The sequence below is a fragment of the Phycodurus eques genome, chromosome 18 (assembly GCF_024500275.1).
Source record: "Phycodurus eques isolate BA_2022a chromosome 18, UOR_Pequ_1.1, whole genome shotgun sequence".
Classification (NCBI taxonomy): Eukaryota; Metazoa; Chordata; class Actinopteri; order Syngnathiformes; family Syngnathidae; genus Phycodurus; species Phycodurus eques.
This window is the reverse complement of record NC_084542.1, coordinates 16,119,460-16,142,280: the sequence shown is the minus strand read 5'-3', so window position 1 is coordinate 16,142,280 and position 22,821 is coordinate 16,119,460. Positions and strand designations below refer to the sequence as shown.

Here is a 22,821-nt window from a genome sequence, read left to right as displayed (position 1 = left end):
GACGTCGCTATGGCGACGACAAGGACAGTTTGAAGATGTGACTGATTGAAAGCGCTTACGGGAGCAGGAAGTTGTTTGTCTTGTTGCGTTCTGCCGTGTACGCGCACAAACCTTATTTGGCAATCTCATCTCTCCCTCTTCCTGCCCGAGAGCCGCACTTTTAAATAGGTTAGCTATTAGATTAGCAGGCAATATCAGTTATCTTGTAGATTAGCTGCTGGATTGCCTGGCTGCTAGGCAAACCAGCAGATAGATCAGGTAGCTAGCAACTAACTGAACTAGTTACTCGGGACGCTAACTGCTGCATCGGCTAGTCGCAAGATCAGGTAGCTATGTACTAGTGGAAGTTGTTAATCGATAAGCTAACTACTATCTGCTAGCGATCTGTTAGATCAGATGGCTCCTACCTTGTAGCTCAGCATTGTTTGAACATTGTAACATGTAACCACAACTGCTACATGTTAACAGTTTTGGTGTCCTTGTACCGCAATTAAAAACTAACATTCACAGTTCCAAAATTTGGCACGTCTTTTGTAAGGTTAACTTATTGAACTTATTTTTAGACTCGTATGACAACAGTTACGAAACAGATGACTTCCTTTGGGGGAAAAAAAAACCTGGTCCTCTTTTCCAAACTTATCAACCAATCATTGGCGTGCCGCCACACATCCCACGCATCATCCCCAGCTTCATCTCCTCCGTCGGACCAAAACCAGCCTGCATGATGATTGTTGTGCCCTGACACGTCCCGTCGGGGGCCAGAACCCCAAAACATTACAACAAGGTAACGCAACAGTACATGACTGCGATCACCGTCATCACAGGTTAAACAGTAAGGGAGAAAAGGATTTATACACGTTGGCCAGACAGAGAGATTGAGACATGGGAAGGATGTGCTGCAGGTTAGGGTGATTAAGGATATACAGGAGATGGAAATATGCTAGCGAGTGCTAGCAGTGTGCTGGATAGATGGAAAGAATACTTTGAGATGACGAATGAGGAAAATGGGAGAGAAGGAAATGAAGAAGAGGTGGTGGACCAGGAAGTAGCAATGATTAGTAAGGGGGGGGGGGGGGGGTTAGAAAGGTACTAAAAAGCATGAAAAATGGAAATGCAGTTGGTCCAGATGACATATCCGTTTACTGTAGTTTTAGTCTGTTTTTGTAGTGGGTGACACACACAAAAAAGAAGGGATTTATTTGAGGTGGTTGATGCAAACGAGGTGTTTATGTGGTTGAGGTGCTTATATTTTGTAATAGATGACACACTTGGAAAAGAGTAGGCGTTTATTTTAGGTTTGACATTTATTGGAGTGGATTCCGCATTAAAAAAATTAGGTGCTTATATGTAAGCCGTTTAGGTTTTGTACCGGATGATTCATGAGGGGGGGGGAAAAAAAATCTTTTTTAGAAATGAAGTGTGCATTTATGCAAACTATGTTCCTGACGCTGATATTTCTTCGACCTCTGAAAACTTCTCTGTTTACTGGAAATGCTTTTCCACCTTTTACCATTTAAATGTTGTGATGTGTCACAGATGACACACACAGACACAAAGACAGACACACACACACACACACACACACACACGCAAACGCCGCCAGGATGACATCATGTGTGTCATATGACCACCCAGGTGATGACATAATCCAAGTCTGACGGTTTCCTCAGATTCCTGCCATGGTAGGAAATAACAGATTTATTTTTTTAAAAATGTTGTTTAATTAGCTTTGCGAAAAAACAAACAAACATTTGTTATATAAATGTATTCAAGGTATAAATACTCACATTTATGACATCACAGTCTAATTTATGCCATAGTTGGAAATAGTTGTTTTTTAATGTTCTGAATATAAATTTTGTTTTTTAATTAACTCTGCAATGATTTTTACGAGATAAATGTATTTAATATATAAATATCCTCATGTGTGACACTGCCCTGTTAGAAGTTTTTTCATAAACCAACCTAAAATTTGGTAAAACATCAACATTTTATGATCTGACATTTCGTTCCCCTCTGGGTGACCCCTGACCTCCGTCTAACCTTGAAAAAGAATATCAACGATGACAAAGTGACATGAATCATAATTTTCCCGGTAGGACCTTCAGTTGTTGCGCAATGCACCGTGTGAAGTCATATGGGATTGTTGTTTATTTCGTCATGTTTGTCAAATGCGGGAGCATGTTTCCATTCTTTCCATGCCGCACTGGACACTTCATTAGGTACAACTTCCAATGACATTTCATGTGAAACAAACAACAACAAAAAACATCCATCTTTATATATATATATATATATATATATATATAATAATGCTAACTTACAGGTAGGGAGTTTAATCGGCAAGAAAAAAAATAAATGAAAAAGGTGTTTGAGGTGAGGCGTTTATATTTTATAGTAAAAGACACTTAGAATAAAGGAGGCGCTTATTTGAGGTGAGGCATTTATTTTTCTAGGGGATGATGCGCTAGAAAAACAAGTTGTTTATTTCAATTGAGTCATATAAGTCAAAGGTAGGTGTTTATTTGAGGTTTGGCATTTGTTGGAGTGGATGACACACTAAAAAAAAAAGAAGGTGCTTATTTGAGGTGAGGCTATTATTGGAGTGGATGACACGCTTGGATAAACAAGGTGTTTATTTGAGGTGAGGCATTTACATTTTGTAGTGAATGATGCATTTGGAACCAAAGGAGGTGCTTATTTGAGGTAAGGCTTTTATTTTTGTATTGAGGCGCTTTATTTGAGCTAAGGCTTTTATTTTTGCATTGTGTAATGCACTTGGAGAAACTATTTATTTCAGGTGATGCTTTCTTGGGTGACCTAGATGACACATTTAAGTAAGCAAATTTCTTTTTTGGAATAATGTCTTTGCCATTTGCGTTTTCTGTAAGCGAATTGGAAAAACTATTCAAATTGAAAATATGATTATTGAGATTTTTTTGGAACTTTTATTTCAAGGCTATATCGCCCACCTGTAATTAGATCTGCTGTTGTTTACTGGAATGACGACAAAGGCCACTGGAGAAAACAAAACTTGTCAGCGTCTTCATTTATTTACAAAAGAATGAAAATGACATGTGAGTAGAAGACCTTGTGATAGCTACTCTCATTTTCAACGTCACATTCAACATAATCTTATTAATTTGTTGCCAAAGAACATATTTTTGTTCAGTCAGTCAGTACTTGGTTTTGAAAACCAAGACAAATGTCACACCTTCCCCGTTTAAATGAAAAACTGTCAGACCTCCACCAAGGCACAGAGGTGCTCAACACGTCCAGGAAATTGCTTTGATTGAAATATTCCGACACGCGGTAAACATTGCAGTTTCTGCATTTATTGTCAGTGTATCTATCAACAATACAGTGAAAATGAGAGGAAATGTAAATATTTACTTTGCAAGTGGATTTAGAGTGTCCGCCCGTATAATTTCAAAATTGAATCAAGTTAGAAGCCAGTGTAATCCTAGTAACAAAAGTTAGTCTTGACCCCTGAGTAAATGTGTGTGTGTTATTATTATTATTATTATTTTTGTGTGTGGCTGCATTGTTGGCATGGGTTTTGGAGATTCCTGCCGTAGCATTTCGGAAGTCAGGTCCTCCCAGCATTAATTCATCGGAGTCCCCTTTGACGAACGTAGTCGGTATCGTGGCCCGGGCTCAGCGCGGACGCTCCCTTCAGATGACGTTGCCGCGTTTGGGGTTGGACGTGTTCGCTGTGGAGCTGTCCGTCGGCAGCGGGCCTTCCTTCAGCAAGAAGGGGAAATAATTGGACAAGTAGAGCGCCTTGAACTTGGTGCTGCAGAAGCAGTAGATGAGCGGGTCCAGCAGGCAGTCCAAGTAGGACAGAACCATGAGGCCGTCGAAGGCCACCGTCGCCTTGTCCTGCGACGACTCCCGCCACTCCTCCACGCGGGCCGCCAGCAGCACCGCCCGCGCGATGGCGCAGGGCAAGAAGCAGAGCGAGAAGACCACCATGACCGAGGTGACCACGAAGACGGCTCGCCTCAGCTTGGTCCGGTCGCCCACCGTCTTCTTGCGCAGGCGGTTGACGATGTGCGCGGTGCAGTAGACCAGGATGACAAACGGGATGAGGATTTGCGTGAAGAAGACCGCTTCCCGTAAACTGTCCACCACGTCCTGACACGGCGAAAGGACAGACGACGTTACGTGAAGCGGGGCCTTCGAAGCTAGTAGTATTAGAGGGGCAACGATTTATCGAATAAGCCCCCGACTATCAAATTAATCGGTAACTATTTTCATCATCGAGATTCAATTCCTCTGAATTTCAGCCTCCCAACAGTCAAGATTCTCCAATTTATCCCCCATGAAAGCAAGCTAATCATATTTTTGTTTCATCGATATTTTTGTCTTTTCGGGCATTTTCTGGACCAAACCAGTAACTGAATCCGAATGAATTTATGTTTGTGCATTTTTTTTTTTTTTTTTGCACTGTCAGGTGGAAATAATGTCCTGTTTTTGAATAAAAGGGATGGAAATGATTATCTCCAGCTTCCTTATAAACCGGATCACTAACAATCTCACCAACTACAGAATTTCCGTGATCATTTTCGTCATCTCTCTTGGACCGTTTCACGCAATTATCACATTTTACACTTGCTTTCAAGCCCAATTGAGGCAGCGATTTAATGAGCAGTAACGGGCGTTTTTACACTTCGCTAACATACTGTAAAGCCCTCGCACGTGGGAAAGGACAGCCACAGTCACTGATGCATTTTCACGCGTAAATAATTACAGAACCTGACACGCTACGTAACAATACGTCAAACGGAACATCTCATGTTGAATATTCACTGCTTTGTATTTTGTTAGCGGCCCTGGCATGTGCGTGCGTGCGTGCGTGGTGTCGCTGACACTCTCCAGGTGGACCTCGCGTCAGGAGCAATGCTGAGGTAGCGCCACGGACACTTGTTTCATTCGTCAGCTGACCTTTAAATGTCAAAGGCAATTCAGTCTTCCACAAACCTAACGTTCCTTTTTATAAACATTCCCCCCCCCCCCCATAAATATGTTTTAGTAAACCACAAAGGCAATTCAGAGTGTTTAATGAAGCTAATATTTGTGTAAACATCTACTTGGAGTCTTCGTTGAACCTAGTGTACATTTTTTTTTTGTATATATATATAGAAGACAATCTAGTGCTCAAAGAACGTAATGCATTTTTTAAACAGACAATTCTGTCTTCAATTCACCAAATGAATTTATTTTTATTATTATTTTTCTTTTCAACTAGGCGACAGTCTTGTATTGTAAAGGTTATTGTTCACACTAAGACAACGGAGTCGTTAACAAAATTCACTGTTTAAAAAAAAAAAAAAAAAAACATAAGTCATTAATGGACCGAATGTACTGTTTACATTTTTGTAAATCAAAATGCAAATGACAGTCTTGAAGGTATGAAATTTGAATTCGTAAATCAATATCAGAGACAAGGCTCCCATTAACTTAATGTCCAGTACATGTTGGAATTATTGATGAGTCTTCCTCAAACCTAACTTTTAGTTCTGTAAACAAGGAATGGCAATTTAGTCTTCAGTACAGTATGTGTTTTTGTAAATATTGAAGACAGTTTGGACTTAAGTACGTTTTTTTGTAAACACTGAATACAATTTATTATTTAATGCACATTTATGTATACATCAAAGACTATTAGAGTCTTCAATATATCATCATATATCTATCATTTGTTTTCTGTGAATCCTAAAGATATTTTACTTTGTGAGTTTCAGCCAGGCGCCACGGTGGACGACTGGTTAGAGCGTCTGCCTCACAGTTCTGAGGACCGGGGTTCAATCCCCGGCCCCGCCTGTGTGGAGTTTGCATGTTCTCCCCGTGCCCGCGTGGGTTTTCTTCCGGGCACTGCGGTTTCCTCCCGCATCCCAAAAACATGCATGCGAGTTCGATTGACAACTCAAAATTGCCCGTAGGTGTGAATGTGAGCGCGAATGGTTGTTTGTTTGTATGTGCCCTGCGATTGGCTGGCAACCGGTTCAGGGTGTGCCCCGCCATCCTGCCCTGACGATAGCTGGGATAGGCTCCGGCACGCCCGCGACCCTTGTGAGGAGAAGCGGCTCAGAAAATGGATGGATGGAAGGAGTTTCAGCCGATGTGAGGTTTTTTTTTAATTTTTTTGTAAACACCCAAAGCAATTTAGAGCGATCAGCGCACGCATGTTTTTGGAATGTGGCAGGAAGCCGGAGTAGCAGCCGAGATCCCATGTAAACTTTCTTCCCGTGAGGGCACAGCGCTAACCGCTGCGCTAACTGTTTTATTAATAGACTGGCGCTACACGTCAAGCATGGAGCCTATGAGTTGCTCCTATGAACTTTAAATTGCAGTGCACAAGGCCTCGTAGGCCACAGCTCCACCGCTACATCGCGGTTCATCTTTCGAGCGCTGCCCGGTGGCAGTGAACTCCATTCAAGCAACAGTTTGGCAAACTTTGAAAAATTCCTCAAAAAAGAGGCTTCAAGATGTTGACCGCCTCCCCCAGTTGACGTTTACTGTCAAACCCAACATGAAACACAGAGAAATGCACCTTGTGTATTTCAAACACGCACAAAGCTTTGCCTTACGAAAGTGTGCTTCGCTTGGCAAAACGCGATCAACTTGCTCACGGTTTGCATCGATAGTTGCAAATGGAGATACAGATAATACAACAATACTCACGGACACATACATCTTACCGAGTCACTTCCAGTAGTAGTAGTAGTAGTAGTAGTAGTAGTAGAAGTACTATTGTTCTCTGTTTGTGTTTGCTTGGCTCTATTGTACTGCCTCCCGGTGGCCAAGACAGGGATACCAGAAGGAGCAGCACAATTAGTTGGGTTGCAGCTGATGTACAAACTGTTTAATTCTTTACATTCTATTTAATTATGTCATAGCAGTGTGATTGTTTTTAAAAAGTCTAAAAATCTTATTTTTCTTTTAAGAGCCCAAAAACAAATTTCGGGGTTGTTTTTTGGGAGGGGGGTTGGGACAGATTTATGGCATTTATTTCGATTAATCGGATATATATATATATATATATATATATATATATATATATATATATATATATATATATATATATATATATAACTGGGCATTATTTCAAATTGACAGTGCAGAAAATCATTGATTATGATCCATTTACTGGTTTGGGCCACACCGTCCCTAAGTGTCGATCGTTGTTTTCCGAAGTAAAAGCCGATGTTTGCAAATGTCTTATTTTGATTTAACATGAAGTGAATCCGTTTGCTTTCACGGAGGACTAGAAAATATTGAGTGGGCTGAAATTCCGAGGCTTCAGACCATTTGAAGTCAAATAAATTCTCTCGACGGTGAATTGATGATCAGAATTGCTGTCGATGAATCGATTCATTGTTGCACCTCGATACAAGTCTTACGTCCGTACCTTGATGAGGGTGTCGTCCTGCTCGCTTACTACGTCACCGTCGTCGTCCCTCTTGTGGCTGTTGCAGCAGTCGAAGTTCTTGAGCATGGTGGGGATGGTGAGGGGCAGAAGCAGCAGCCAGATGAAGATGGAGATGTGCGGCGACTTCTTGAGAGCCTTCAGCAGATTCTTGCGGCCCGGGTGCACCACGTTGAAGTAGCGGTCGATGGACGTGACGGTGAGGAAGGCGATGCTGGCTCCCCGGTTGAGGAAGAGCATGAAGAGCATGGCCTTGCAGACGGCGTCGTTGCCGTGGCGCCTCTCGCCCTGGATGTAGTTGTACGCCTTGATGGGCAGGCTGAAGAGCAGCAGGATGTCGGCCAGCACCAGGTTGAAGAGGAAGACGTGGTTGGTGTTGGACTTCCAGAACTTCATCTTGAAGAGGAAGAGGTGCAGCACCGACGCGTTGAGCGGCAAGGCCAGGATGACGGTGACGATCATGACGGCGGCGTAGAACTTGTAGAGCGCCTTGTGCGTGGCCTCGCAGTCCTCGATGAGCTGGTACATGGAGCCGTTTGCCATACGGGCGGCCGCGGGGATCTGCTCCGGAATCGGAATCACAATCGTCTCGATGAGCCAAATCTGTTCAAACGCGCGTTGAATTTGTCTCACGCTACCGCGGGGGTCTGCAACCTGTGGCTCCAGAGCCGCACGTGGCTCTTTCGTCATTCTGCTGTGGCTCTTTGTGACTTTGGAAAAGCAATCATCAGATTTCATTTCAATTGAAATTGATTGGTTTAGTTTTCAAATGTGATTTGAAATCTGGAGATTATGGTGCTCTTGTAACATGAAAATGTAACCTTTCTTGACGGGTTGCTCATAAAACAAGCGGCAAAATTGATCGCGCTTTTCGACCCCCTGCAGGTGAACCGTGGGTAAATCCAACAAAACCAAAAAAGCATTTAATGCCACATGAAGTATATTAAAAACAAACATCGCTCACGTAGCCTCACAGATGTCCGCTTCCAATCGCGTGTGAAAATGAAGACCGGGTAAAAAGAAATATTCAAAATTGCCAATCATTTTCCAAATACATCTTTTACATTGTTAAGTGAAATAGGCCTTTGTCATTCACGCTGACTGCACGCTCCACACACGATAAAAGATGAAGGAACCCAGAAGCAGATGATGGATGGTGGAGGATTTAAATTTGGCTATTTGATTTGAAGTTAATAGCAAGGGTGTTAAAAGTGTCTGCTGGTTTTGGTATGCATTGTTCTGTAGTACCTGAGCCAAGGAGCTGGAAAAGGCGGAGTCCAGAAGAATTTTGCCGCCCTTATTTTAGTTCTCGCAGCTCACAAGTCCTCAAGAGCGAGTGGTGGGCTACCGGTGATCGAGTCCGAACAGCCGACCCGCTCGGGCATCGAGTCGACAAGAGGTCCTGATTGTCAAACCCCTGAATGCCGTCCGGCTGGTTTCTTCAGCGGAATGCGGGCCAAAGTTCCAAGTTGTTTGTTTACCGAGAGGGCTTCCTGGTGGGTGCGAGGGTTCCCGGTGGGCGCAGGGTCCTGACTGGACGGGGGGGAAGCGGAGTTCCAGCTTGTTGTGTTTCCGTTCAGCTGCAGCTCTGGAAGTGATTCGCAGCAGGAGAGTGGCACAACTGGTTTCTGCTCTCATCTCAAGGCTCCTCCTTTATATCCCCAGGAGGTGAGTCACCGAGGGCCCAGCCGGCCCAGCGCGCAGCCTGCAGTCGCATGGCTCAACAGTAGCGTGGACGTGCCGACGGACGTACGTGCAGCCGCGGACGGCCCGAAATCTCTTGGCACCGACTGTGAGAACAACCTGCCGAGCTATTCCGAGAGCTGCGTGTCGCTGACATATTTTCTCCTGAGTGACAGCTTTCCGATGCAACCCCCCCAAACCCCCCAAGACCCCATCCTCCTCTGGATCGGGCAATGCCAGCTCAGCTCATGCTCAACTCATGCACGAGTCTTTGGAAGCATCAAAGACAATTTAGTCTCCAACAGAACTAATGTTCGTTTTTACAGGCAATGACGATCGATCGAGAGTTGTCAGGCCTGACGTACGCTTTGGCAAAGTGAAGCTAACAGATTATTCTTTTTTTTTTTGTAAACGTCAAAGATGAATCCAATGACGATAACGTAAAACATTCAAAGAGAATTTAGTGTTGAACTGAGCAAAGACAATTTTGAGTCATTAATGTGCCTGACAGGCATGTTTCGGTAAAAACCAAAAACAATGAAGCAAACGTAAAATATTGCGAAACATCAATGACAATTTAGTCTTCAACAAACGTTATGTTTGTTCAAAGACAATTTATAGTTGTCAGTACGTCACACACACTTTGTAAATCATGACAACTATTTGACTCAACGTGAAAGCTGATGTAACGTCTTTAGCGAACCTAATGGACGCCTTCTGAAGATGACTTCAGTTTTGGAAACAATTTACGCAAAACAATCAAGTGTCTCGCGTAGCTGTTTTTGTTCGTTTCGTAGACATAGGCTTGGTTGACCCTTCGATGAAGCCCCCCCCAAAAGTAGGACTAGCGACGCCTCTGGATGTACAGTAGTTTCTTAATGAGTGAGAGTTTCTCAGCGTTGCAGTGAACGCCCCCCTCAGCGTCAATTGCTGCGCTTGCGCCGCCGGTGGGATCTGCTTAGGATGCGTGGGAATTGACGGTGGAGCTTGTGATTTATGTCGCTGCCAATGCGGAGGAGAAGCTGCGAGGAATGCGGTGTTCCTCAGGGAAGAGGAGGAGGTGGAAAGGTTCCCGCATGCCTCCTGACTAGACAAGTCCGGACAGCTCGTTCGATGTCAGACTTTCTCCGGTCACGTCTGTCATGCTTTTTTTGAATTTGAATTTTCGAATCCGAATAAACATCCGAATAAAAGTTTCTAATATTATACACAACTTTATTTTCACGAAATGAAGACTTTTCTTTAGACATTTTCAATTATTTTCAAAACATTTGTCCCCCCCCCCCCCCCCCCCTCCCAAAAAGAAATATTTGGTGACTTTTTGTAAAACAAGAAAAACTTTATATTTTTCCTTCTAAAAAAATACAACTTTATTTTGAGATTCTCCATCCATCCGTCCGTTTTCTTCCGCTTATCCGGGGTCAGGTCGCGGCAGGGAAGCGCAGACTTCTCGTTATGACTCGGACGAGTCAGCGTTTCTAAGTTCATCGTTGGTCTCAAACGTGATTCAGCTCCACTGGGGACAAATACTGAGGCAAGATTAGAATCCCCACTTGAATGAATTCCTTTTGTCATCCAAGTTTTTGCCCCGCAGCTGACCAAGCTCCTGAACTCTTCCATTTCGGCCTCGCCCGCCTAGTTTTGCCCCCGAGACGTCCCATGCTGACGTCAACGGCGTCTCAGACATTTACGCACCTCTGTCAGGTGTTTAACCTGAAAATGTTTTTTTGTTTTTTGTTTTTTTTGGGTGACACGCACAGCTGTGAAGAGAATATGCAGCTCTAAAACGACTGGCAATATGAGGAAATCAGTGCGGGGGCGGGGTTATGATGTTAATTCGCCACACTTATTACGTCACAGTGCAGAAATAGGCCGCTGACGAACCCGTGACTTGGTCGTTTAACTTCACGCTCGATGAGTGGGCACGCATTCCAGGCACACAACTGTTTGTATACAAGACGTTGAAAAGTACATTTCCATAATCCTTCAAATCATTTCAAGTTACACTTGCTATTTCCAAGTAGCCTCCCCCTACTCACAAATTCTCAACAATGATCTTTTTAGCTTTATACTCCTCATATTCTGACCTCGTTGTTGGCGCCGAGCACAACTTTGGCGGCCCCCGAGAGGGTCGGCAGGGCCGGGTCCCCTGGCGGGAGAGTCTTGAAAACTCAGGAAAGACACAGAGATGAAACCGCAACGCCAGACCGACACCGCGGCAAACCCATATCAAGAAGCGAAAGTGGAGTCAAAAGAGAAGTTGACCTCGATATGTAACAGTATGATATCATAAAAAAAGTCAAATGGCACCTCCCACCTGTAGGGGGAGCTCTGGAGCATGGACAGTCCCACTGCCATAAAATATTTTGGGGGGGAACAACCCTCTATGACAGTATTTGTTATATTTAATATTATATTATATGTATAATATTTAATGTGTTCGCTAACTTCCCTGTCATACAAGCGTAGAAGTAAGTTATAATACAACAAAAGTACATCTAATCATCCTCTGAAGACATCTCTAATTAAATGTGAAGGGGCAGGCAGGGCAACATCTGTTAGCATTTAGCATGTGGCTTTCATTAGCCTACTGTCTTTAGTCCTCACTGAACACTTATTTTTAAACTACCGTACAAATTGTTAACTGTCATGCAAGTGAACAATTTAGCTACAATAAAACTAAAAATAAACTCCTCACGTTTGAAGATATACTTTTTGAAGGTATACTCATATACACATTTTCTGTTAGCATTTAGCCTGAATACCGTTGTTAGCTTAGCATATTTCACCATTTTTAAACCACTGTACCAAATGTTGACTATCACACAAGTGTATAAATTTAGAATTAGTAAAAAAAAAAGGTTATAATACAACTAAATCAAAGTAACTACTCATGTTAGCATGTACCTTTGTTAGATTAGCTTTAGCCTCCATTAACAAGTGCACCTATTTTATCATTCTAATGATTTTATATGCCAAGTATTTGATATAAATGTGTGTTTGTTTTATTCTCATTGTGTGTTGCAATGTTCACAGAGTGGGGCTGATTTTTATCAGCGTATGCGTGCAATGCTGGCTGATAACAAAAACCAGAGAGCTCATGGAAGTGATGCAATGAAAGTTATTTCGCAGAAGGGCAAAACACATGCACGCATCCAATGGCCTTCCAATCACATATCATATCCCCCCCCCCCCCCCCCCCACAATTATCTGATTTACGATTTCAATCTATTTTTTTTTCTTCCTGTTCACTTGAGAAAAAGCAAACATTACTAAAAGCAGATTTTGTCTTTGCTTTTTTTTTTTGTCTTTGAATACTTCCTGCCCTTCACACCGAGGTATGTCACTCAGGTAAGTCTCTGAGACCAATCTCAGATTTTGTTCCACTAAAATCTGATTTGTGTGTTCAGGCGATGATCCCCCTCTGCTTGAAAAAAACAAAACCAAAAACAGGGACGCGGTCCTCCTCACATGCCGTCGGTCGACGCAGAATCCTTACAGCAACAGCCTCACGTCGATCGTTGCCACCACCACAGGAGAAGGGGGAAGGACAGAGGTGAAGCGACAGTAAAACAGGCCAAAATCCCCACTCATTGCTTACTAGGTGTGATTTAACCAAATGCCAAAGTGTATAAATTGTCTTAAGTTGAAATTTAAACATTTCTACATGCAGTCGGTCTCATGGTTTTCCTCTGGAGTTCAGCACTTCATGCAAAATTTCTGCTCACTTGCAAATTCAAAACAACGTTGTTTTTTTCCCAGGCTTTCAAGTAAATTCAAGACTTGTTTGTGCACCTCTACCACCAGGATATTTGCATTTGCCATTCGAAAAGATGAAAGACTACAAATTCGGTAGGTTTAAATGGGCTTTACGAGGCAATCATTTATCACGCGCACACCAACGCTGCACAAAACTATTTGGAGTTGTTTTTCAGCATACGAGTCGTTGCCTGCACCTTCTGGTATCATCATGCCTCGCCGGAGTGAAGGCATGTCTCTGTATACATATCCATAAATATTTTTAAATGTATGATGACAAGTGTACACGAATTACGAATCTTTCTTCGGCGCAAATAGAGACAAAATTGTGCAAACAAACTCCTACGCTCTAACGTTAACTAATGAGTCAGTGTAGCAGCAGATCTGAAACTGACAGTTGTGACAGAAATTGAGGTATGCTGCCCTCGTCTGATCTGATGCTAGCTTTTTTTTTTTTTTTAAATATATATTTTTATTATGTACATGTACGTACAGCTCCGGCCTCCCTGTGTGACGTTTGCACGTTCTCTGCACAACGTGTGCCCTATCATCATCATGAACTGTCTTGACTTGGCCTGCAAATGACCGGCGACCAGTTGCATTGTTTGTAATTGTTTGTACAGTTGTATATACTTCCCCTGACAGTGACGAGTGACCAGCACTCGTCTGGACGGACTTGCGTTGCTGGAATAGCGTTGGAGTCCTGCTGCAGACAAAAAACAAAAACAAAAAGAAAAACAGTTAAATGTACACAGCAGAAGATCAATTGAATTCCCAATGAGGGATTATAATTAGCACAAATAAATAAAAATGCACCACGCATTATTATTATTTTTTTTTACTAACACTATAAGCACCATCTGTTCGATTCATTCCATTCTCCGGCCTCCTTGCAGTTTTGGGTCTCAAGCTTATATTTTCCCTTGCGAGACTGAAAGGGTAGACGTGTGCAAACACGTCACAGTGATTCACTGGAGGGGGAAAAAAAGAAATTAGGTCACGTTGGGGCAGCTGAGTCAGTTGGGACAGTTTTCCTCCAACAGGGGGCGCTATAAGACAAGGCCCGTTCTCGGCACTCAAATTGGAGAGATTAACTACACAATTTTGGGAAAAGGAAGCGAATTTTCGCTATAATAGGTTCAAAGTGGCACTCAGCAAAGCTCATTTGAGCCACCCATCATTTTATGGAACTTAAAAGTATCCTTCACATTATATTTACTCATTTTTCTGTCGGATAAAGCACTTTAAATTAGATTTTTCTCTCCGTTCATTTTGAATGGCTCCTAACCAGAAACTAATTTGCCGATAACCGGTTAAACTGGAAGTGCTTCTGGGTGCTGGTGCACATATGCCATTCCTTCTTTTCAACTGGAGGTTGACATTCCACCACAGTTTGAAGCAAAGCTCCTCAAGCCCAAAGTAACGGGTGGCAACATCATCACAAAGTGTACGAGAAAGATTTTGATACGTCGTCAGTCACACCTTTTATCACTGATTGGTTGTTTTTCCTCGGGCGCGGTGGCTTCTTAAAAATAAAAATAGCGGTATAAGTGGGGCCCACAGAAGGCTTTTTTTTAAAAGATCATTTTCTTTATGTACTTGTCAGTTCATACTGACAGTTAAAAAAATACAAAAATGGATTTTATTTTTTTAATCGCAAACTCTCCGTTAAGGTCCACTTGAACACAATTTAAAAAATGTGCATTTATTTTTGACGTCAGGGAGCAAAGGCGCAAATATGTTGCCTACTGTGTACAATTGTACTTGCTAAATGACAGTGATCAAGCTAGCCGGGTGGTTAATTTATTGTTAATTGTTAATTTACATGTTTTGATCAGATTTTTTCCCCCACGTTATCTGTTGAGAAATGTTTCCCCCCTTTCCAATACTACAGCAGTATGTGTTGGCTTCACGAAGAGGCCGTGCACGAATGTCCCAGGTTCCATGAAGGCCGCGCGCCCGAGCAACACGCCAGTCATGTGACGTTGCGATCATGTGGTGCATTCACTTCCTTCCGAGCGATTCTCCTCTTCTCGTCGCGCGCTGATCATGTCGTCCTGCTGAACCGTCAGCCTGCTCGAGCATGATTTTACCGAAGCACGGCCGGCGTGGCTCGCCTCTCGGGCGGCTGCTTTGCTTGGTGGCTTGTGCGGGATGTTTGCTGTTCCGCTCCGGAGCGACGACGACGACGGCGGCGGTGGTGAAGGAGAAAGAGGCAAGTCTGTGGTACCAGGACCTCTGCAGGTACAAACACACCTCCATCGCAAACAAACACCACCACGTAGGCTTTATTCAAATGAAATACAAATAATAATAATTATTATAATAATATAAACTTGCATAATCATATACTGATCATGTGATCACGCTACCGCCTCCTGACATTCAAACTAGGACTGGTAAACATGAGTCAGCCATTGCTTTCCTCGTCTTGTCAACTTTTTTTTACATTTTTATTTTTATATATTTTTTCATTATTATTTGTGACGATATATATATATATTCTTTGTCACGGTAGGAATGTCTTGAGGAGCTTCGAGAGCTCTTTTTGGGATTTGGGGTTAGCTTGAGCTGCTCAAGCTAACGGCTAACCGCTCAACAACACTCCACTGTACTTGCCCGACTGTTATCATCTCCGACCAGCACCAACGAACACTTAGCTGGCAAAATGCGCAAATATTGACACAGCAGCGAGCTGGCACGCAATTATATCCTCCTCGATGACAAACATAGTACGTTTGAGCCATATTAAGTCCATACAAATAAATGATGCAAAATTTTGCCCATTACACTTATTTGAATGTGTTACTTACCTTAAGTTATGTTTTTTTTAAAATAATTTTTTTAATAAACACCCCACAATTTACAACACTTCCCAAGGGTCTACATAAACATATTGTGTATATCGTGCTCAAAATACGCCAAGGATCAAGAAAGATGGACATATTTTTACTGCATACCACTCGCCATGGTGAAATTGGTTCGTTTTAGGGGCAGAGCAACTTTAATTATAGATTAACAGCACTTTAACAACAATACACCTGAAACCAATTGCTTTACACAAAGTCAAACTCAAAGCAAAGCATGATGACTAGAAAAACTAACAAAGAAATAAATGTTCTCCCGTCCCATTTAGTCGTCTGTCGGTTCACTTTATGCAAAACGTTTGTGTTGATGTGTGGCCACTTTCTTCGGAACTGTGTGAACTGCGCAGGAACGTGTCTTGAGATTCTTCTTGAACTTATTCCTTTTTTATTTATTTTTATTTTTTTATTTTTCCATAGCTACAAATGGGAGGCCATCGACCTGGATAATAAAATAAGCTACACGCTCAAGCTGTGCGATTCGTCCCCGTCCACTCCCTGCGGCGAAGGCACCGCTGTCTGCGCCCGCGACCTGACCGGCGATATTTACCAATCTGTCGGTGAGTCCGTCGTGTCCTTGTGTCTCGTCTTGTGCTTGACGATTGATTTATCAATTAATTGGAGTTAATTTGCCTGGAGGTTTGTTGTTAAATTTTTATTTATTTATTTATTTATTTTTTTGTCGAGTGGCTTCTGTAGTTCAAAGCGTATCTTCGCTGACGTGCACCGCTGAGACTAGCAACACGGCTGCGAACAGAGTGAAGCTAATTTACAAAAGCACAGTCAGCGACTTTTCCGACTATTAAAAAAGAAAACAAAAAAAAAAGGACTAGTGAGTTTAATTCCTTAATAAGAAACAGACAACATGAGTGGAATCATTTTCACATTACAAAAGCAGTGATTTATACTCCTATGAGAGAGTGTGGGGGCGGTGGTTAATTGATTTAAAATGTTCATTTTTATGAAGGCTTGTGTTTATATACGTTTTGACCGAAGGGACATTATTCCAACTTATTTTCACACTACCTCTAAAGAAAAACATATTTCTGTGGAAGTTGATCAAAGTTATGTTAAGTTAAAAAAAAAAAAAGTTTCAAAGGTTGTTTGGTATCAGGAGAAATAAAGCAAGGCCCAGAAGGGGAAAAAAAACAAACAGTAAAACTTGACTTGAATCAAGTCATTTTCATTTGTTTTTTCTATAAGCAAAGCGGGGATTTGTATGTGTGTGTGTGTGTGTGTGTGTGTGCGTGTGTGTGTGTGCGTGTGTGTGTGTGTGTGTGTGTGTGAAAAAAAGCATCTAAAGAAAAAGCCGAGACTTTATTTTCTGGCCTTCTCCCCCAGCCTAAGTCGCTCCTGAACGAGGGCAGCGTCGACTTCCAGCAAACATTTACGAACTGTCCCGTGACAGCCACACGGCTAAAGATGTTTTACAGCTTTTTCGGTCGCGCTGCAGGATGACAAGAGACACAACGGGCTCGGCTCGTATTGTACAGGAACAAGCAATTTTGCCCAACAGTCATTTGTCCTTCTTTGTGTTTCATAGTTCTGCATTGTAGTTTTCCGTAGTTCAACTTTCTTCGATCCGAATGATTTGATGGTTAATACATCTCTTGTTACCTTCGTTTTTCAGGAACTGCAATCCTTTTAGTGAGTCATTCTGACCCGGGCCACGTATAAGTTTCTGTAAGCGTCAAACAAACAAAAAACCAAAATCATTGTCACCCCAACTTCCAAATAAGTGAAATGAACCATTTTCGTTATTCAGTATTCCCTGTTCATCGTTGGCATCACATATTTTTTTTGTGGAACGGATTTACTGTATGTCTGTTGCAGAAAACCCCGTTATACTGTGGAAATCTATGGTTTATAGTGTTTATTTTTTTTATGGGTTTTACAGTCCACGTGCTTCGAGTAAATGCCCTCACGTGGGGGGAAAGGAGAGCCACAGTCGCAATGCACTTTTCAGCCGTCCATTAATCGAATAGTAAAAACGCATGAGTGCAATGAGTACAATCACACGGGAGCTGGTGTCGGCCACAGCTCACAGCCAGACACTCGCGAATACTCACTCAGGTCACACGCCATGCCACCAGGCCCCGCCTCTTAAAGGCACATATCTGACATACACATGATACAATAACTTCAGTATTTTCTATACATTTTTTTTAATGCTTGCATTCATTTGTGTTCACATGCAGCACATATAATGTGTTTAAAATCTAGAATTTATTTATTCTCATTGTTTTTTATGTGGTCTCGCTACCGTGGAATTTCACCTACAGTGGGTCCATTTGACTCGTGACGTAACATGACGTGATATGCCAATAAAGCAGCGCAAATGAACACAAGACGGAGCAAAGCTGGTGTGTGTTGATCACTGTAATAGTTATGCTACTCACCAGCAAGTAGTTACGACACTGTAATGATTTAGGAGCACGGTGGGAACATATCAGTAACATTTACCTTTGCCCTGTTACCTTCACGCGCCATCGCTAATGTCATTGCGCTAACTGAGCGGTCTCAGTAAAAGATTAATGATATTTAAAATATCAGTAACTTCTCGTGTAATGTTGGCTCGACTTTTGAAAACAATTGTTATGTACCAAAACTAATGTTCTCCTCCGGTTTTCCTGACGTATGTCCACTATGCACAATAATAAACTTTCAGTGTCGGTCAAAAGTGAGCACAATTGTCTTGCTCTTGAATGGATTTGTGTGTACTTACCAGGAAAGTCTAATTTGTTGACATTTCAATTGTCCCAATGCCTGGAAATAGTTTATTAACAATATCAATGAGTTCTCTAATAGTTTCTATCATGTTGACTGTGCAAAGACAGAGCATATATGTACACAACAGAAATGGCTTTTTGCTTTTTTTTTTAATCTGGGGTCATTGGGTCACCGCATTGTGTAACGTTCCTTTTATGACTCATTTCCTTTCATGAGAGCAAAACAAAGGCCTCAATCGTTCGGAGAGGATGAGACTACAATCGTCACGTTGCTCGGTGCTGCCAAAGTCCGAACGCGCCAGTCTGTCACTAACTTGCGCTGACGCGGTAGTAAAGTCATAATTACAGTAAATAAAATTATAATCAATCAATAAATAAAATGTCCATTTGATTCTGATTCTGATGACGCTGCTGGATGTTGAAGGCGCTGTGAGTGTGGTTGCACTTGCAAAACTTTTCCCACTGCAGTTTATTTATGTCGAGGGCAGAACATGGCAGCAGCGACAAAAATGTTTTTCTTTAAACGGCACGGGTTCAGCTAGGGTGACAGGGTGAATGTTGTTTTTCAAGACGGCTCTGAAAAATGAAGGAACAGCCATTTTCCCTGAAATAAGGGGAGAGGACATTTTTGAATGCGCTGGCACAACCTGCTGGTGTGGAGCGTTGTTTCGTGCAGGTGTAGAATCTTTAGTCGAATAACTTGAATAATTCAATTACAAATAACGTCAGCGCAAAAATCTTCGCTCTGAAGCTTCGCAGTGATCATTTTCCCACACGATCTAATGTTACTGCAGGCTCACGTAGAAATAAGTTGGCGCAATGGTGCCCAGCCAGGAAAAAAGACAGAGAATCTCCAAAGTATGGGATCATTTTGCCCTTTAAAAAAAAAAAAAAAAAAAAAAGATGACCTGCAACGTGTGTGTGCAGTGTGACCCACTTCCACACATCTTATCCCTTCTCGCCGTGTAGGTGAGCTGTCCCTGCGGAGGCTGTCCGGAACCGTCCTGGATTACAACAGCACTGTTAAATGTGCGGGAAACTACATCCAGACGACCGTCGGCTTCCAGTGTGGCAAAACCATGGTGAGACCCGAGAAGCATTCGCCGACAGCCAAACAGTTAGCGCTGTGTCAGTCAGAAGGCGCCTTGCGGCGGGCCAGCAGGCCATCTTTCAGTTCCGACGTCGGTGAGCTCTGATGTCACGTACGCACGTCACACAGATGCACGACAACATCTTGGAGTGCTATTCATTGACACAAAAAGTGAATATCAGCCCTCAAAAGTGCAATATTTCTGCTTGAAAATGCTTTGGTTGACCACAGAAAGTCATATTTTGGCCCCAAATATCTATATATTGTTATCATTTTCAATGGAAACCCTATTTGGTCACAAAGAGGCAACTTAACATTCGACAATGAAAGTGTGATTTGCCTCATAAAAACTTAACTCATAAAATGGTTGCTTTTTGCATAAAAAAAAAAAAAATTCATGTGAATGTAACAATGCTATTAAAACACATTTGGTAACAAAAAGACTAAATGTGAATATTTTGCCATTTATAGAAACCTTTATTTGGTTAAAGAAAAGAAAATTTTAACCACAAAATGAGAATCTTTTCATCTTTTTTGCGTTTAAAATGTATTTGTTTGCAATCAAAACAGTTTTTGATCACAAAAAGCTTATGATAAAAAAATATATTGTTCTTTGCCTCAAAATTGAATATTTTGCCTTAACAGTACAACGCTATTTGGTCATAAAAGTCTGGACAGGACCACAAAAACAACAAAAAAATCCTCAATATGAAATATTTTCCCAATTTACAGTAAGTGTTGATCTTCAATAGTGCTCCAACTTGTTTGAACTCTTAATATGCCCTTGACCACAATGAGAGGAAACGGATGCAACAATAGCGAGCAAGTGTCGTAGGTTTTTTGCTGGCGATCGTGGGAGTCTTCGGTTCGGCGGCATCCGTCACTTCCTGCCACTTTCTGCTCCTGCAGAACAAACCTGCCTCGCGTTCTCTCGTGGGGCAAGCCGAGAAACGGTCGGGGACTGGAAAGTCACGCTTGCAGAAGATGATGTTCTGTCACGGTTCCTTTTTAAAAAAAAAAAAAAAAAAAAAAAAAGCACAAGGCTGACAAATGTGATAAAGCTGTAACGAGAAGCGGCTGACTTGGAAGAAAAAAAAAATATAAAAAGAAAGTAATGTCCTGATGAGGAAACCGTGACTTGAGCCTAATGCATAATCAATTGACCAGCTGTTGGTGACCTAAACTGTTAACTGTCTTTGCGCGATTTATAGTGAGGTCGAACTTAGATGTCATAGTTGTTGTGTCTCTTATCTTTTGGACAACAACGAAATCCCTGACTCCATTGGGATCGCCCTCCGTGACACTTGCTTCACGAGATGTCTTCTGCTGCATTCCGCATCGTAGCTTACTGATGGGTTGCCAACTTTCCAGGTTTGCATGCACTAAACCAAAAAAACTGGGACTTTCTTTCAAAAACGAATGTCACACTATCTTGAAACTGCAAACGTAAAATGGCAAGACTTGCAATTAATCGGATGCCGATGCCACAGAATCCGATGCCGGGCGGATTCTGTGGCTTTCTTTGCTGCCGACGTATCTCAGGCTCATTGCGTCCTTCAAATTTTGGCTCGCAAGAGCAGGCTTAAAGTTCGATTCATGCAGTATGTCCCCTTTAACTGTTGTGTTTGCGGCCTGCAGGGTACGCCGGAGTTTGTGGCCGTGTCCCAGTGCGTGCATTACTTCGAGTGGAGGACTTACGTGGCCTGCAGCAGCGACAAGTTCAAACCGCACAAAGAGGTTACGGCGCTTTTGACAGACAAGACGATCAATGAACGATTAGACGCAGTCGGTAACCTAACTGCCGCGTGTTTGTTTGTGCGTGTTGTTGTTTGTGTGTTTGTTTTTGCGCAGGTGCCCTGCTTCGCCTTTGACTCCGACAGTAAGAAGCACGACCTCAGCCCGCTGATCAAAGTCAGCGACGGCTACCTGGTGGACGACGGCGACGACGACGTCGACTTCTACGTCAACATTTGCCGCAGTCTCAGTCAGTCGCCCTCAATGCGCTGGAATGGCGTTGTGTTTCGAACAATAGCAGCGTGGACAACTTTCTGACAACTGCTTCACATCGCCTTCTTCGAGCCACATTCCACGATTCTTAGTTACAGCCTAAAAACAAAAAATGCATTTTCAACACACTGCTGTTATTCAGAACACAACTGTATCCTCGTGAGGTTTTATCATGCGAAGTCACACGTTTCTGCGCTCCATCAGGTGGCAGAGAAACGCGCTGTCCGGAAGGTTCTGCCGCCTGCCTGGTCACCAAGAACGTGGGCTACAACATGGGCTCTCCCGCCAAGCCCTTAGAGCTCCTATCCAACGACAGGTAGCCTCAACGAGTCTGGAGTTCCAAAGCCACACAATCTAAAACATCTGTCTGACAGGTTTGATTAAAAAAAACAAAAAAAAAAGTAACATTTTCCACTCCAATCCTGTAGGGGGCAGTTATTTACAGTAGTTAAGTTATGAAGTTCCTTCTTATTATTATTTTTTTTTAACTGTATTGTAGCATTGTTTTCTTGGTCACTACTTTCAATGAGTCGTTCCCTGGTGTCCTCTGTTGCTCGCCGCCTTGCGAAGACTGAGGCTGCAGTACAGCGTGAGCGCCGACGTGACTCCTCCGGTCTTCTGTAACGGACACTCTCCCGCCGTCACCATCACCTTCATCTGTCCGTCGAGCAGACATTCGGTCGGTTACGCTCACGTGTATACGTGCCGTGTTCGATACCGCGTGTGTGACTCCATGTGTGTTCTTCCGGTCACAGAGCAACGCCCCCAAGATGACGGCGGAGGCCAACTGCCGCTACGAGGTGGAGTGGGCGACGGAGTACGCCTGCCACAGGGATTATTTGGAGAGCCACACGTGCAAACTCACCAGCCAGCAGCATGACATCGCCGTCGACTTGACGCCGCTCACCTTGAGCTGTAAGTCGTCCAAACGGTGGCAACTCCTATTGCCTGTGGAACTTAAAACAGGAAAATCAAATATTTCCAATAAATTCAACTTTATTGCATATTCGAAGGAACTAGTGATGATGATCTAGGGATAGGCGCACCAATCATTCAGTACATTTGATTGTTCTCCCTTCAATTAAAGAAAAACAAATGACAAGTTTTGCTTTTGATTTTATTGTTTTATTTATTATTCCCCCCCCCCCCCCCCCCTTCTGGGATCCTGATACCAAAAAAAGAGTTGAAAGTTGTTTTTTTTTCCCCCAAAATATTAACTTGCATCATCTTCCACAGAAATAATTGAAATGAATAAAT

General features: G+C 42.7%; 2 protein-coding genes and 2 long non-coding RNA genes across 6 annotated transcripts in view; 2 read left to right on the top strand and 2 right to left on the bottom strand.

Annotated features, from left to right (window-relative positions):
* Positions 1-130: 130 nt before the first annotated feature.
* LOC133417318 (uncharacterized) lies at positions 131-12,733 on the top strand. Its single transcript, XR_009770341.1, has 3 exons — positions 131-326; positions 564-784; positions 12,526-12,733. It is a non-coding gene; the product is annotated as an uncharacterized LOC133417318 (long non-coding RNA).
* gpr31 (G protein-coupled receptor 31) lies at positions 2,598-9,070 on the bottom strand. 2 transcript variants are annotated; one of them, XM_061704994.1, is made up of 3 exons: positions 8,681-9,070; positions 7,415-7,993; positions 2,598-4,029 (listed from the first exon to the last, which is right to left on the bottom strand). In XM_061704994.1, the coding sequence occupies exons 2-3, from the start codon at positions 7,973-7,975 to the stop codon at positions 3,676-3,678; spliced, it is 915 nt and encodes a 304-aa protein (XP_061560978.1). In that variant the 5' UTR covers positions 7,976-7,993; positions 8,681-9,070; the 3' UTR covers positions 2,598-3,675. The 2 variants fall into 2 exon arrangements, with proteins under 2 accessions (XP_061560978.1, XP_061560977.1); XM_061704993.1 differs by having other exon boundaries at positions 2,600-4,137.
* On the bottom strand, positions 12,337-18,594 carry LOC133417316 (uncharacterized). Its single transcript, XR_009770340.1, has 3 exons — positions 18,464-18,594; positions 13,732-15,130; positions 12,337-13,577 (listed from the first exon to the last, which is right to left on the bottom strand). It is a non-coding gene; the product is annotated as an uncharacterized LOC133417316 (long non-coding RNA).
* The window catches only part of igf2r (insulin-like growth factor 2 receptor), a 29,467-nt gene continuing 21,438 nt past the window's right edge, over positions 14,793-22,821 (top strand). For both annotated transcript variants that reach the window (XM_061704992.1, XM_061704991.1), the window contains exons 1-8: positions 14,793-15,118; positions 16,159-16,298; positions 19,437-19,549; positions 21,196-21,294; positions 21,409-21,541; positions 21,769-21,880; positions 22,135-22,243; positions 22,320-22,479. In XM_061704992.1, coding sequence (XP_061560976.1) covers positions 14,958-15,118; positions 16,159-16,298; positions 19,437-19,549; positions 21,196-21,294; positions 21,409-21,541; positions 21,769-21,880; positions 22,135-22,243; positions 22,320-22,479 — 1,027 coding nt within the window. In that variant the 5' untranslated portion in view covers positions 14,793-14,957. The remainder of the gene's footprint in view (positions 15,119-16,158; positions 16,299-19,436; positions 19,550-21,195; positions 21,295-21,408; positions 21,542-21,768; positions 21,881-22,134; positions 22,244-22,319; positions 22,480-22,821) is intronic.

Coding starts and splice junctions, on each gene's coding strand:
- gpr31 (XM_061704993.1), bottom strand. CDS start 7,975: ATGGCAAACGGCTCCATGTACCAGCTCATCGAGGACTGCGAGGCCACG. Junction 4,138..7,414: donor AGGACGACACCCTCATCAAG/GTACGGACGTAA, acceptor TCGCCGTGTCAG/GACGTGGTGGACAGTTTACG.